Below are 14,257 nucleotides of genomic sequence, written 5' to 3'. Positions count from 1 at the left end.
CATTAAAATTGTTGAAGCGACCACACTTTATTGCCTATATTCACCACGAAGAGACAGTGGTTAGATACTACTTTTTATTCCAAAGCATCATCAAAAATACATTTTTTAAATGGTCCATTTGACTTATTGTAAATATTCATCACTGTTTTTTGTTTTTACACAGAAGACGTGTTTAAGTACAAGAAACGCTCACAGGTAAGAATTCTCAGCTTTGTTTTAGTGAAGTGGGATTTAAGATGAAAACATTTGTTTTTGGTGCTGTGGAGCACCATGTTTCTGTTCTTACATTGTATCTCCGTCTGCTGAAGGTTAATTAACTGATGTCCAACTTTGCTGATAAATAAGTTCACCAATAAGCAACAGTTTAAAAAAAAAAAGACCAGGGGACTTGTAAAATACATTAAGTGATTACTCTGTAAAAAGACAGACTTGTGGTTTGAAAAGACAACCAGAGACATATTGTACAATTCTTTATTCAATGTAAAAACTCAATTTTGCTTATAGTCTCAAGAAAACAATTCCTCGTTTACAATTCCAGTGACTGGAAGGAGTAACAAACATATGAAAACATGTCAGTTTTGAATTGCTCACCAATACTTTTTGTCTCAGATTCAATCTCGCTGGTTATTGCGAAAGCCCGTATAAAGTGATGGGTCTGATGGCTGACATGCAAATGATAGGCATTCTGCAATATTAACTTCAACAGCGCAGTCAGCTGGGCTGCTTTGTTTTAAACAACCATGGCTACGGAAAGAGGACCGAGTATCAGTGTGTAGTGCTATCAACACATTAGTCAAAGAGTAACCTTGAAGTTAAAGGGAGAGCTGTAAAAAAACTGACCACTCTGAAGGCACTCCCTAATTAAGTACTGTCAAATCAGAGCCAAAAAAAAAGGAATATCCCGCATTGGCATCACATCCAGTTCTTGTCCCTTTGTTTACATGTTGGTAGAAAAAAGAAAAAAAAGACACTCCATAGAACAACCACATTGACAACAAAGAAGCCAGACGTCTGATATCGGCCAGGCCTGCTGTCATCAATACTCAACAGACACTTTGAGACATCATTCCATCCATTTACAAGACTTCCCATTTTCAGTAAACAATCCTCACAACACTGCAGGTATTTCAGTGCTGCAGTGGGAAAGAAAGAGCTGTGTAATGACAGCAACAACAACGCAAATGACACAACACTAAGACAAACAATGCTATTTATAATGATAATAATAATAATAATAATAAAAAAGGCATGTTTTAACTGAGGGCTCATGATGTTTGGACCTAGTAGGTAGACTGAAAAGGAAGGTAAATGAGAAAATGTGACTTGATGGTTGACAATTGTTTCATCTCAACTAAATCCCCTCACATTATTATTTTTGGCATTTGCAGTCCAGGTAACTTGTTCAGAATTGTGACCAAATGTTTGGGAACAAATTAACACTAGGCCTTTCTTTCTTAACAGAAGATTCTCTTTTTCAGACACAAATCATGGGAATGCTCTTCTTTATTAAGTCAACCTTGTAAACAGACCTGGTAAAAAACAAACAAACAAAAAACCTAACAAACACTTCTAAAGCTATTGCTGTGAAACTCCATACAGTGATCAAATAACTGGCATTCCTGCATTAGGCTGTTGTCTTTAACAAGTCTCCAGCTACACAAACCTGAAGCAGAAAAATCATCCGACATGGAGGTTTAAGCATGAGCTAATCTTTGTACCTACTGAGCGCATTTCTAAAAACTAGAAGTGAGTCTGTCTGTTGTGAGATTTACTGGAGGGCACTAAAGCGTAGACGAGCTAGATATACATTCAATCTTTACAAATTTTAGTTGACTTTTTTCCCCCCCAGCTGGCTTTGACCTCACAATTTCACTGAGGATGGGGGAAAGAAAAACCCAAACTCCCTCCTGCAAACTGGATAAAATACAAAATACATGGCAACCAGCTGAAGTATGAGCAGAGTAAAAATATGGTGCAACAGGCAATGGAATTTGGTGCCATCAGATACATCAGGAAAGTAAAATAAAGCTACTGATCACGTGTGTGATCTGCTCACAGTTTCAGTGGACTTTCTGCAGACAGGGTACGATACCAAAGAGGCCATCAGTAAGAAATGAACTCAAAATGGAAAAATAAAGAGTGACTTCAAAAAAGCAGGGTTGTTTTTATACATGTTGTCCGTCCAATTGACTGTTTATCAAACTAAACTTCTCTACTCTGACCCCCTGATATCGAACAGTCACTTCAGTCAACCCTGGTGCTGGTGACTGAGAGGAAGTCTTTCATTTTTTTTTTTTGACAAATGTGGAGACCAAAGGAAATTTCTTGAGCTTGAATAATTTCATAATGAGGGGAGCAACAGTTCGTTGAGGAGCCGTTGCGGTCTCACTATGCGGCCACCTTGTTATCCTTCTGGTAAAAACAAAAACACAAAACAAAAAAACACTTTAGAACAGCCATCAGAGGTCTACAATTTCTACTGCACTTTCATATACAGTACATAAAACGGATCAACGTACCCTGTATTCAAAATCAGAGAAATCCCGGCCTCCTCTGCCACCTCGGAATCCCCCTCTGAAACCAGGTGGAGCACCTCGGGGTGGACCGAAGGACCCGAAGGAACCCCGACTTATTGGTCGCCCTCGACCTCCACGGGGTCCCATGAAGCCTCGGCCGCGGAAACCCCCTCTTCCTCGATTGTGTCTCAGGGGAATCCCGAACGTCTCGGCATTCATGCGCCTCTCCTCGGCCCAGGTTGGCCTTCGATCCCTGACACACGACACAAAGACTCATGTGAGTTCATGTTTTTCTATATAACAAATATATTTCAGCAAACATACATTACATTTCCTTTATCTATTTTTTTTATTTACAAAAATGTAGCCACTGTGATACAGCAGCAGTAGGTAAACACAAGTGTTGCTACTGATGGTTCTAACTGTGATTATATGAGTAACACCTGCGTTTGTTGGTGAATCAGTTCACGTTGCTGCTGCCATGTATGTAGTATAAACATGATTAGATTTATGCCAACCATAAAACTACACAATATCCTCTGTGTAAAATGCAGAGTCATTATGATGCTTAAGGGGACAATTAAAAAACAATAAATAAAAACATCAGAAAACAGACAAGTGTTTATATTTGAGGAAAAAAGACTTACCTTGAAAATCCTCTTTCACCCCCTTTACTGTAAGAGATTAAAAAAAAAGTCTTAACTGAGTACAGTTGTTTGAATAAATGCACTGAGGTTCACTATCATTGTTTAAGAAGATATACAATCCTTCAGACTTACAGCAACACCGTTTACAGACACACAAGATGATGATTTCTTTCTCTCCCTCCTCCTCTGATGCTAATTTGCTGACAGCTTTTAGCTATTGAGCTATCAAAGAGTCTTCTATGACACTACATGTCGTGTCTACATTCGTTTTGTCCCCCTTCTTTTTTCTGCCGCCCCTAGGCCCTGCCCCCTCTAGTCTTAATTCTTTAAATAATACACTCATTTCACAGGCGCTAGGCAAACTACTGTTTAACTCACAAATATCAAGGCAGAAGCCAAAGCATCCGCTCCAACTATACTTTGCAGAGTTATAAATTCCTGCTTCAAATCAATAACGAACTCGCCTTTATCAGGCAAACTGCAACAACATCCTTGTTTTAGATACAGTGTAACTATCAGTCTGAAAACAATCCTCAATAAAAAAAAGAGACCTAATGAGGTACCTTGAACCATCACTGGACAAGTTATCAAAGAAGGACTTGGTCTTGTCATAGTAACATGCATTTATCACAGCCTCATCCTCCTCAGTGGTTCCCTCAGTAGCTGGATGTTCTGGGTCAGCAGTTTCTTCTCCATTCAGTGCCTTGTCATCTGTTGTGTGGATGAAATTTTGTAAAAACACAGAATCCAATCGCATGGTCGCCCTGAAGATTCAAAAAGTGGCCCTGAGGCACATGGTGACCAAACTGCACACAATGTATTTCCATCACAGATTTTGTTTTGGTTAAGTTTTTTCGCTGGCAGAAATTGTAATGGCATAAACACTGCAGCCATATTATTGTGCAAACGATTCATGCAGATAGAGCCTCTCAAATGAGCAGTTTAGAAATGCACTGCAGATTCATGTTGAAGCCATACCTTTCAGTTTGAGCTTGGTCTGGAGCTCCTTGTCAATGTCATCTTTGTGAAACTGGGCGTTGGCAGTCTCAAAGTCAAAGTCTTGATCAAACTTCATTATGGTGCCATCCCTTCGCACATTTACTCTGCCTCTGCTGCGGTTTCCTTTTCCACGAGCGCGGCGGTTGGCCTGAGCACCGACTGAAAAATAACAGGCAGTTATTGAAACCCAGCAATGATGGACAAGAAACATGTTCTCTGCAGTCAATAAACAATAGCACAACATGGTATAATACTTTGTACAACAGCATGTTGTGTTCAACAGAAACATGTGTATTTCTACTCAAATTGTAACCTGGTGAATAACAAACCAAGAGTCAAGTAGCAGTATACAGGAGACTTGTTAAAATTGACGAAAATATTGAGTGACGTCCACTTGATTGGCATTGTGATGAACTTTAAACCTTAAATTCAGTGGATGGATTTTTAGGTAAACTGTAAATTGCGCACCAATTTGATGACGTCTGTTGGGATCCCGATTTTCAACAGCACCCTGTTCACCATTTGGCTGCAACACCTTCTGAACCTCAGGTGCTGAAAAGAAAACAAAAAGACCCGTGTGAATTTAAATTACGTAAATAGCAAATAATCAATACAGACAAAGTTTCAATTGTAAACACGCCCCTCAGGGTTTGGTTAACGTGTTAGGATTGAAGAGAACTGTTGTTTCTGATTACTGTATTAGTAATGTGATTTAAAGCTCAAATTTGCTCAAGTTTGATTTTAATAATTCTTTAAACATATCCCTACACCTCTGGTTTTTAGCACCAGTGCTTGACAAAATATCAAGGACTTGTATGAGTATTTAACACAACAAGATTGCCACAGTATCTCTACCATGTCTCTGCTCCAGTAGGTCTGGTGGCTTCTGACTGCCAGTGGTGCTACTGGTGGGTCTGGTGGGAGCTGCAACCACTGGCTGACTCCTCTGTCCTACTGGTGCTGGTGGAGCTGAAGCAGCTGATGGTGGGGCCTTCACTGCCTGTTCCAGGGTGGGACCTTTTGTTGAAGACTCCAGGGAACTCATGGGCCCTGTAGAATCCACAAAGTGGGATGCAAACTTTACAATTTCCTTACAACCCTAGGTAGAGAGGCCCAGATCACTAGTTTCAGTCTAAACAATAACAGGTTTCAGATGTACAAAGAAAACTCAAAAGGAAACAGCTGTGCTCAAATCAGCAGGGATATGCTTGAGCAGATTATGAGACTCGTACAGTACATACAGTATATATGCAAGCATTTCTTCTTATTCTGCAATATTAATTTAGTTAATCAACTATTGACATTTGATTCATGTTCCAGCATCCAGATATAATTAAATCATTATACATAAGTATAAAAATCCAACATTTGCCAAACCTGTTAATTGTTTTTTAGTTTTCATGGGAAATTGTGGGAAAATTAACACATTTCCCCATCTTTCCTTTATTTTCTAATAAATGTTCTATCCTAAGACATCCATACAGTAAGTAAACCAACAGGAACAAGAACAATTCCTTACCTCCCGCTGCAGCAGATTCAAAGTGCTGCGCTGCAAGTGTTGCCATTCCAAACTGGCTGTAAGGTGTGACAGGGGCCCGGCTGAACCCAGGAGCACTAGTAGATCCCATTGAAGACTACAAAAAAACAAATATTATTGCCATTATTACTCAATCATTCACACATATGCCTTCATGCCTTATGTCACATCAGAATTTCCCTCAAGGGTAGGGTGTAAGATGTGTCTCCTGATGCTAATTGAAGGATTTCTCATTGTATCAATGTGAAATGACACAACAGTGTGTTTGTCCACAAATCAGACAATTCATTTTTATAGTCTTTGTCATAAAAGAGAAGGAAACAGGAAAATATACACATTTAAGAAGGGGCAAAATCTGATTAAGCAATCATCAAAATGGTTGGCTATCAATTTAGTGCTTAGTAACAGGTTCATTGATTTGTCGTTGGTAAAAAATTTGAGTTTTTAATAAAAAAATACAAAATAACATCCTGTACAGTGAATGTCAAAATGACTCATCGTTATAGAAATGTCAACCATTTTCGAAAAAGTAGCATTTTTTTTCTAACAAAACTGGAATTCAACTTAATTCAAATTAATTTGATAGAGGCTAATTAACTTACTTGAACGATGGCAGGGTCCTGGGGGAGACTGCTAGTGGTTTTGGGTGTCTCACAAACTGTGAGGTCCTGTATATCACTTCCTCGGAAGATGATGTACTCAAACACTTCATCTCGGGGAGGAATAGGCCTGTCAGTGGGGCGATCTTCAGTGCCGAAAGAGCGTACTGTTGGGAAAATACACAGGACCATTTAGATTGCTTGACAGGTGGACAGTATAACAGAACAAATAACAGTAAACACGATAGAGTTCATCTAAAATGTGACATCTTCTCAACTGCAATGCAATTACCAATCCAACTTTATCAAGTGATCTTTGACAAACCATTGTTTTGTTTTTTTTAAGTTTCTTGGACAGCCCAGCTCAGTCCTGCTACTATCGCGGAAGATACTAATCCGAGTTACTCAAGAACACGTTCAAAATGAAGACTTAAATGAAACTTTCACAAATTATAAAGCTTGACTTAATATGGTCTTGTTTTCACATAATATTCCACTCAGTGCTAACTGCAATAGGCACATATTTAATGTCGCCCGAGCACAAGCACGTAAACAAAGGACACAGAGTGATAACTACAGCGACACTTAGCCTTAGATGGCTAAAAAGCTAGCTGGTGTAGCCATCTACGCTGGCACTACTTTACGTTTTTAATCTCTTATCTGTAAAGCAAGCTGTGCTGTAACACTCTCTGTGTATTTCAGTTGAGTTTTTGGTTACTTCACTTACCTTTAGCAAGAGCTACCGTCGAATTCTCCGTATCAATGGTGTACAGAATTCCTTCATAGCGAATCTTGGCCTTGGAGACGAGGCTAATTTTGCTGCCAATGTACGGCGTCCCTCCTCCGCTCATGTTTTTTCCGTTTGAAACGACGCACTTACTTCAACTAAACCAGTCTTCGGTCCAAAGAGATGTATGCTATTTTATTTTGAGACCTTTAGGGTTTAGGCTTCATTAGATGAAAGTACATGAAAGTTATCTCGGATCAGACTCGCTCGACTCTGTGTTGGTTCCTACCACGACATGGCCGTTTTCATATTCCTTCAACGACCGCGAAGGATGCTGGGAAAAAGGCTGTGGTTCTTTTCTTTTTTTTTTCAAAACTGATTCCCCTCCTGTCACCACCTTTACTACCTGTCTTTTTAAATTAAAATGACTTACGTTATTTAAATAATAATAATAATAACAACTATATAAACTCGAAATTAACGTTCGTTTATCCTCATGATTATGTTGTTTAGGGCTACATACGTCAGGGACGCTTTGTAACGGTTTGAGACGCAAACATTCTATTTTATCGCGATATTATACGGGATTACATTTTCCTACTCTGCTCTCAGAGCAGCGCTACAAAATAAATGTTTTGGTATATGAAACTAAAGAAAACAACAACCTCACAATCTGTCGTTGCACAATATATTTATTTATTAAACTAAGATAGGATATTGCTTATGAAAGTTGTGAAAGTTCCTCCAAAAATTGTATAAACGTACTAGATATTGCACACACAATTAAACATATCTAAATCAGAGTTCTCAAAGTTTCAGCTCGCGGGGGAAATGTGGCCCTCCAATCGATTTCATGTGGCCCACCACTTAATATCACTTCACTCAATATCATTTTGAAGTTTATTTATCATCATAAATATGTTTTTTTTGTGAACCATACATTGTTCCATGTCAACACAGGCAATGTTATTGTGAAATTGTGTGAAATATTGTCACAAATGTAATATCATGACAGAATATTGTGATGTAATTTTCAACTCATATCATCCACTCCCACTCTTGACTGGCCCCCACTGACCAGCCCAGACGCCCAGTGGCCCCCAGGTCATTTGATATTGAGACCTCTTATTTAAATTGTTCCAGTGAATTAACATATTATAAAAACTATTAGTTTCTGCACACACTCTTTAAAAGTATCCACAATGTTCCAGTTAATGAACATATTATAAAAGTAATAGTTATTGCACACACACTTAAAAAGTACTTTAAGTGTTCAAAGTATTTAAGTATTTAAATTGTATAAAAGTTCTTGATAGTAAACACACAAACATATATATATATATAAGTATAGATATAGAAGGGTGGCATAGAATTAAGAAACAAACCCAGCCTGGACCTGCTACCATATCTTGGATGTTACTACATTGTACTTACATTCTTAAAAACAACGTTCTTTATTGAATTAGACTCGAGAAAAAAACCATTAAATTCATGAATACAGGCTACCCGCCCCTCCTAGTCTCATGACGTCAGATTTATTCCCACAATGCCTAGTAACACGCAGGCGCACTGTAAGGAAAATAAAATAAAACAAGACGGTTATCGGTGAGCAGAGATGGCGGGCGCCTCCGACCCCCTGGAAGATATGCTCTTTTCAGACGTGGATGAAAAAGCTGTGAGCGACCTAGTGGGCTCATTAGAGTCAGAGCTGGCTGGCCAAAGCAACCCATCGGGTAAAACGGACGAAAACGGAGGCGCTGGCTCAGTGGCCCCCGCTAACCATCTCTTAGGAAAAACACTACCAGCTCCAGTGGGCACCACAACACTAGAACAACAACAACAAGGACGGCGTAATAAACCTGAGATGCACCAGGAGATCACTTCTAAAAACCCTAACCCGGATAAAGCTGTCACACCTCATTCTCTGGGCTGCAGCCCGTCTTTTGGGGAACCCTCTACCACTTCGGCTGCCTCTGTCAACGCAGCGAGCAGCGGCTCCTCGAAATCACATGGAGCATCCATCACAACACTGGCTGCACCTGGTATGTCAACTTTGGCGTCTCCGGCAGCCAGCATCAGCACCACCTGCAGTCGCGGCTTCAAGACTTCCCTGGGCTCCGGTGAGACGTCGACAGAAGCCAACCCGGCCAGAAAACGCATCAACACGCCGCGGAGGACCGCTTCGGCTCGGATAAAGAGTTTTAACGGCGCGTCTGTAACGACGAGGAGGAACAGCAACACAGGGGTGCCCGGATCCCCCGCCTCCGTCGACCCTAGTGTAACTACACCAAACTCTACTTCAGCCACATCCTCCGTTAACACCTCTACTTTCACCGTGTCCAACGCCAGCCTGCCTGTAGGTCAGTCGGCTATTGCTCTGGACCGGGGAACCCCCACTATTGCTCTGCATAGACTCCCACGTCACATTGTAGCTAGTATAACCCAGAACGGCACGGGCACCAGTGTCTCAGCCTTGGTCCAGCAAGGTGCCCGTGTAGGACCCACCACCTCCCCAGGTCCACAGGAGAACCATAGCAAACCTGTCACAGACACTGGGGCTTCCAGAACAGACGATTGTCAGTCAAAGATTGGAATGTCAATTCAGTCTGACACTGTCTACTCTGTAATAAACAGTGTTGCCTCTACACCCTCTGTTGTCACACCACCAACAACCACCACAGCTGCAGCTCCAACCACCACAACCATAACCCAGCCCCTGAGCTCTGCCACAGCCACTGCTTGTGTCACAGCGGTGTCAACTACATCCGTATGTGGTCAGAGTACGTCAGTGACCACCACTGTTAGTATGGTCAGACCCCCAGCTCCCTCTCCAACACCTGCTGTGGCCACATCAGCACAGTCTCAACCTCGTCCTGGACTCACAGCTCCTCAAAGGATTGTAGCCCCCCAGCTAATTGTCAGACCACCACAGCAGCAGACTACCATTCAGCTGCCCCCGGGGTTTACCATCCCACCGGGTAAGGTTTGCAGGGGCGTGGGGGTGATGGAATAAGGTGCTGTTTACACCTGTGGTATATGAACGGACTCCAGGGTTAAAGCAACACTATGCAACTTTTCCTAAACCTTAAAATAACAGTTTTAGAATCATTGTGACGGCTCACTGAATGGTATTATGGAGATTTACGCCTCTTTCATTCCCACATTACACCTGAAACTCTTTCCTAGCATCAAAAGTTTGTTGAAAAGTGTGTAACTTGAATGTTCATGGTCACATTTAGGAGGGTTTATTGCCTGAAGTTGAAAATATTGCCCATAACTATGCTTGTGTAAGTGTATGATCACTTTAAAGGTCCAGTGTGTGATATTTTAAGAGGGTTCACTGGCAGAAATCAAATTAACTTCCTATCAGTGTATTTGTAAATGTGTACGGTTGCTTTGAAATATAGATACGTATATATTTACATTTTCCATAACTTTAGACTAAGCCTTTTATATGTAGTTCCGTCCACATACAATCAATGCATATGCCAACAAAGATGAATGAGGAAATGGCGTAGAGAGACAGAGTGGAAAAGTGGAGAGAGTTGTGACGAATGTTTACAGCCTGTCTGGTATGTGAAGGTCACCATAGATTCCTGACACACTTTACAAAGGATGGCATAAACAGGAGTCCTCTGTTTGTTGCACTCTGCAGTTTTACCTTTAGATGACGCAAAGTTTCTGTAATTCTTAGAACTTAAAAATATTTTTTTTGTTTTTGTTTCCATAGCCTTATAATAAGCCTATACTATATGATTTAGGCCAGGGCCTTTCTTTAGGGAGGCTTCTATCTTTTGCTGCCCGAACACCTAAATCAGCCAGAGCCTGCGTTTTGTGTTTTGAAGCAGAAGCGAATTACGCAAACAGAATTGAACAAGAACCTTTTTGGTATACAAACAGCCACTTGAATTCTCTGATTTGAGTAGAGGAGCTTCAACCTTACTTTCATACAGTCTGCAGTGTCGCCCTTAGATGTCACTAATTCTTACACACTGGACGTTAAATAATCGTCAGAGACTCAAACTGCCCGAATCAGACCCAGCATGATTAAGAGTAATGCTGCACTGATGTTGATGTTGATGTTATAAAGGTTTAAAGGTGATCAACTGCTTTCATCGTGACATGTTTGCATCAGTGACAGCTGTCCAGCCAAAGTTATATAGTGCTGTGTGATTCAGTTTTTGTCTGCCCTCAGTGTTTTCTATTTTTTTTTGCAAAAATGTAATAATGAAGAAAGTGACAAAACCTGGAGAAAATGGTGAAACGATGTAAAATGAAATTCAATTCGGTAGATTGTAACATTGGAATATGAGTTCACACAGTGCTGATTAAGCCCATCAACCAACATACAACTGGCACAGTGTGTCTCTGTATGGTGGTGTTTAGATCTTGTGTAGTCTGGTGACAGCGATGTTGCTGCAAACAGGTTGGAAAACACAAAAATGTACCCACAAAATGTTTCAGAAGTGAAATTTACTGATCAGGATAAATGCTTATTGCACCTCCCCGCCCCTGTGCTGCCACTGTATACACACAAACACTTCCTCACTCAGCCCGTTTTCAGATGAATGACGCAGTATACACATAGTGTTTCATAGCTTTCCGATAGCTGATGTCACACAACCAAGGTAGCGCCCCCTGTCACCTCTATACAAATACTGTTCTACTGTGTATACCAGGGTATGTGATTGTAATAATTAGAGTCACCTTATTACGCTATACCAGTGTCTGAAGTATATGTGAGGAAGAGGAAGAAGATGAGAGAGCAAATTGTCTTATTGGGAATAAATCTGCCTCCTGTGAGAAGTCCATAGCTCACTTTGCTCGGCCTATGTACACCACCATATTTTGGTGAAAACACTGGTGAAAATGGTGTTACTTCGAGACCTCAATATTTTCTTAGATGGTATAAAAAGTCCCTGCTATGAAACGTGCACACAGCGTTATTCACTCAATGTTAACGAAGCATTATTTGCATTACATTGCCCGTTGCTCGTGACAGTGACAGTGGCTGGTCACAAAGCCAGATTGTGATTGTTTGTTTCCCTCCAGGCTCTTGTAAACGTTCAGTGACTCTCTGGAGTAAGATAAAGGGAAGTTAATCTGGAAGTTGACAATGTCATGATATTGCAGGTCTGGAATAATGTCCTCTTCAAACTTGAAAAAACCCTTTCCAAACTTATTCCAAACTTTTTGCTGTGGCGGTTTATAGGGACCGAGTCACGTGACATCCTGAGCTCTGTTGTTTCGGTTCACAAAGACTAAATGGAGGGCGATAATAACATCAATAACAAGACATTTGACAGAAAGATAAACAGCATATTTTTTTCTTTTTTTTCCACATACAGTAAAGCACTGTAATGTTACCATACTGTCACTTTTCAATCTTTGCAAATGATTGTGAACCTTATAAACAGGGCTCCATCCAATTTAATCATATATTCCATGTATTCACAGAGTACATACATTTTTTTAAAAACAAATTTAACTGCGTGACCTTAGTCGAGGTGTGTGTTCTCTAGTTTCAGTCATATAGTGAAAAGCAGTATGTGCTATTGACCTTTCTATTGACCATGTCCATTTCATATTATGCAAATTTTGTACAGATAAACAAATGTGTCAAAATGGCTGCATTTTTAATCTGAGAAGAGCTGCTTCCCAAACGCGGTACTAGAACGATAGAGCAACTCTCTGTAATAAGCTCCTGATCACAACTTCATTTGTGTAATATCCAGCAAGGTTTTGATCTTCATATGGTAATTTTGTGTTTTAGTGCATTTAATCACGCAATGATATTTGCCCTGTTGTACTCAGAACAGATTGGAAAATAATGTTCTGCTCTGCATCACAATTCCACAGAGAGTGTTCTCGCACCTATACCATGGCCATGTACCAAACCAAAAAGAATGTTATTAGTAGTCATTTCAACTTGTTGTATGTGGTAAAAAAAATGTGGCACAAAGCAACAGTGTTCCCTGTAATGAGTTTCCCCTGTTGTCCTTCAGGAATGGTGTTGGTGCGTACAGAGTTGGGCCAGCTCGTCATGGTTCCTCAGCAGGCATTGGCTCAAGTTCAGGCTCAAGCTCAAGCTCAGGCTCAGGCCCAGAACAGCATTTCTCCTCGACCTGCCACCCCGACCACAGGAACATCCTTCAAAGTAACAACGCCACAGGTGAGGCTTCTGCCACACCACTCACACGACGGCGATCACCTGCAGACTTCCATTAGTATGGTTGTGACTGACAATATTCCTGCTCATATAATGTTTCCATACAGACAGATAAAGAGTTGTGAGACAGGTTGAGGAGTTTTTTTGGGACGTAAACACACACTAAATACACTATGCAGAAATTGAATGTCAGTTACAAACAATAACTCTTTGTTTTGTGAATCAGATGTAGGGTTTCCTTATTTTTGTCGAGTAAGAAATGAAGCAGAAGGCTGCTGTTGGGATCAGCTGTACCAACACAGCAGTATTTGAAGAATGAATGAATACCTAAAATCTTTTGAAAATGAGACATAAAAAAATTAAGACATTATTATTTCTCAGATTTACATAGGTCCACTAGTTCCTTGTTCCACCATTAAGTTTCCTTATCTTCTTTCCTCTGTCCAGAAGAAACACCAAACATTCTCTTGGCTGTATCCCTCACCACATTAGCTGTACTTTCCCAGTCATCTGGTAACTTCTCACTACCTCTCAGAGCTTGTCATAACTCTTCCCTGAACAGCTTCCACCATTTGATCCTTCAGCTCTGCCTTCACTCGCTTCCTCTTCTTGGTTTCCATAGTTATCCTGCAGACTACCACCTGATGCTCCCTAGCCTCACTCTCCCCTGGCATTACTTTGCAGTCTCCTATCTCCTATCTACCTGTGAGCATCATCCTCTCCACTCTTATAGGTCACCCCTGTGCTCCTCCCTCTTCCTATTAAATACATATTTACCACAGCCATTTCCATCCTTTTTGCAGAATCCACGGCCATCTGTTCTTCCTTATTTCTCTCCTTAACCCCATAACCTCTGTTCCCTTCACCAACATGCCATGCAAGGCATACTTACCTTCCACCTGGTCTCTTGCACACGCAACACATCTACCTTCCCTCTCTCCATCAGATCAGCCAGCTCTCTCCATATGCCAGTCATAGTGCCTACATTTAAGCTCCCTACTACTCTCACTCCCACACACCTCCCCCTCTCCCCTTCCTTTCTCTTTGGCCAACAGTAGCACAG

The 14,257-nt window shown here is 40.8% G+C and overlaps 2 protein-coding genes across 5 annotated transcripts in view; one reads left to right on the top strand and one right to left on the bottom strand.

The window, feature by feature from the left end:
* Positions 1-457: 457 nt before the first annotated feature.
* On the bottom strand, positions 458-7,359 carry lsm14ab (LSM14A mRNA processing body assembly factor b). Of its 2 annotated transcripts, none has more exons than XM_058629573.1 (10): positions 7,026-7,359; positions 6,302-6,465; positions 5,682-5,796; positions 5,018-5,212; positions 4,631-4,714; positions 4,142-4,321; positions 3,727-3,874; positions 3,164-3,190; positions 2,520-2,769; positions 458-2,409 (listed from the first exon to the last, which is right to left on the bottom strand). In XM_058629573.1, the coding sequence occupies exons 1-10, from the start codon at positions 7,147-7,149 to the stop codon at positions 2,389-2,391; spliced, it is 1,308 nt and encodes a 435-aa protein (XP_058485556.1). In that variant the 5' UTR covers positions 7,150-7,359; the 3' UTR covers positions 458-2,388. The 2 variants fall into 2 exon arrangements, with proteins under 2 accessions (XP_058485556.1, XP_058485554.1); XM_058629571.1 differs by having other exon boundaries at positions 458-2,412; positions 7,026-7,356.
* A 1,257-nt stretch (positions 7,360-8,616) lies between these two features.
* Positions 8,617-14,257, top strand: part of LOC131459541 (transcription initiation factor TFIID subunit 4-like) — a 74,906-nt gene continuing 69,265 nt past the window's right edge. For all 3 annotated transcript variants that reach the window (XM_058629480.1, XM_058629479.1, XM_058629478.1), the window contains exons 1-2: positions 8,617-10,003; positions 13,031-13,197. In XM_058629480.1, coding sequence (XP_058485463.1) covers positions 8,641-10,003; positions 13,031-13,197 — 1,530 coding nt within the window. In that variant the 5' untranslated portion in view covers positions 8,617-8,640. The remainder of the gene's footprint in view (positions 10,004-13,030; positions 13,198-14,257) is intronic.

The sequence above is a fragment of the Solea solea genome, chromosome 5 (genome assembly GCF_958295425.1).
Source record: "Solea solea chromosome 5, fSolSol10.1, whole genome shotgun sequence".
Classification (NCBI taxonomy): domain Eukaryota; kingdom Metazoa; phylum Chordata; class Actinopteri; order Pleuronectiformes; family Soleidae; genus Solea; species Solea solea.
The sequence above is the reverse complement of the archived record's forward strand: the minus strand, read 5'-3'. Positions and strand labels throughout refer to the sequence as shown.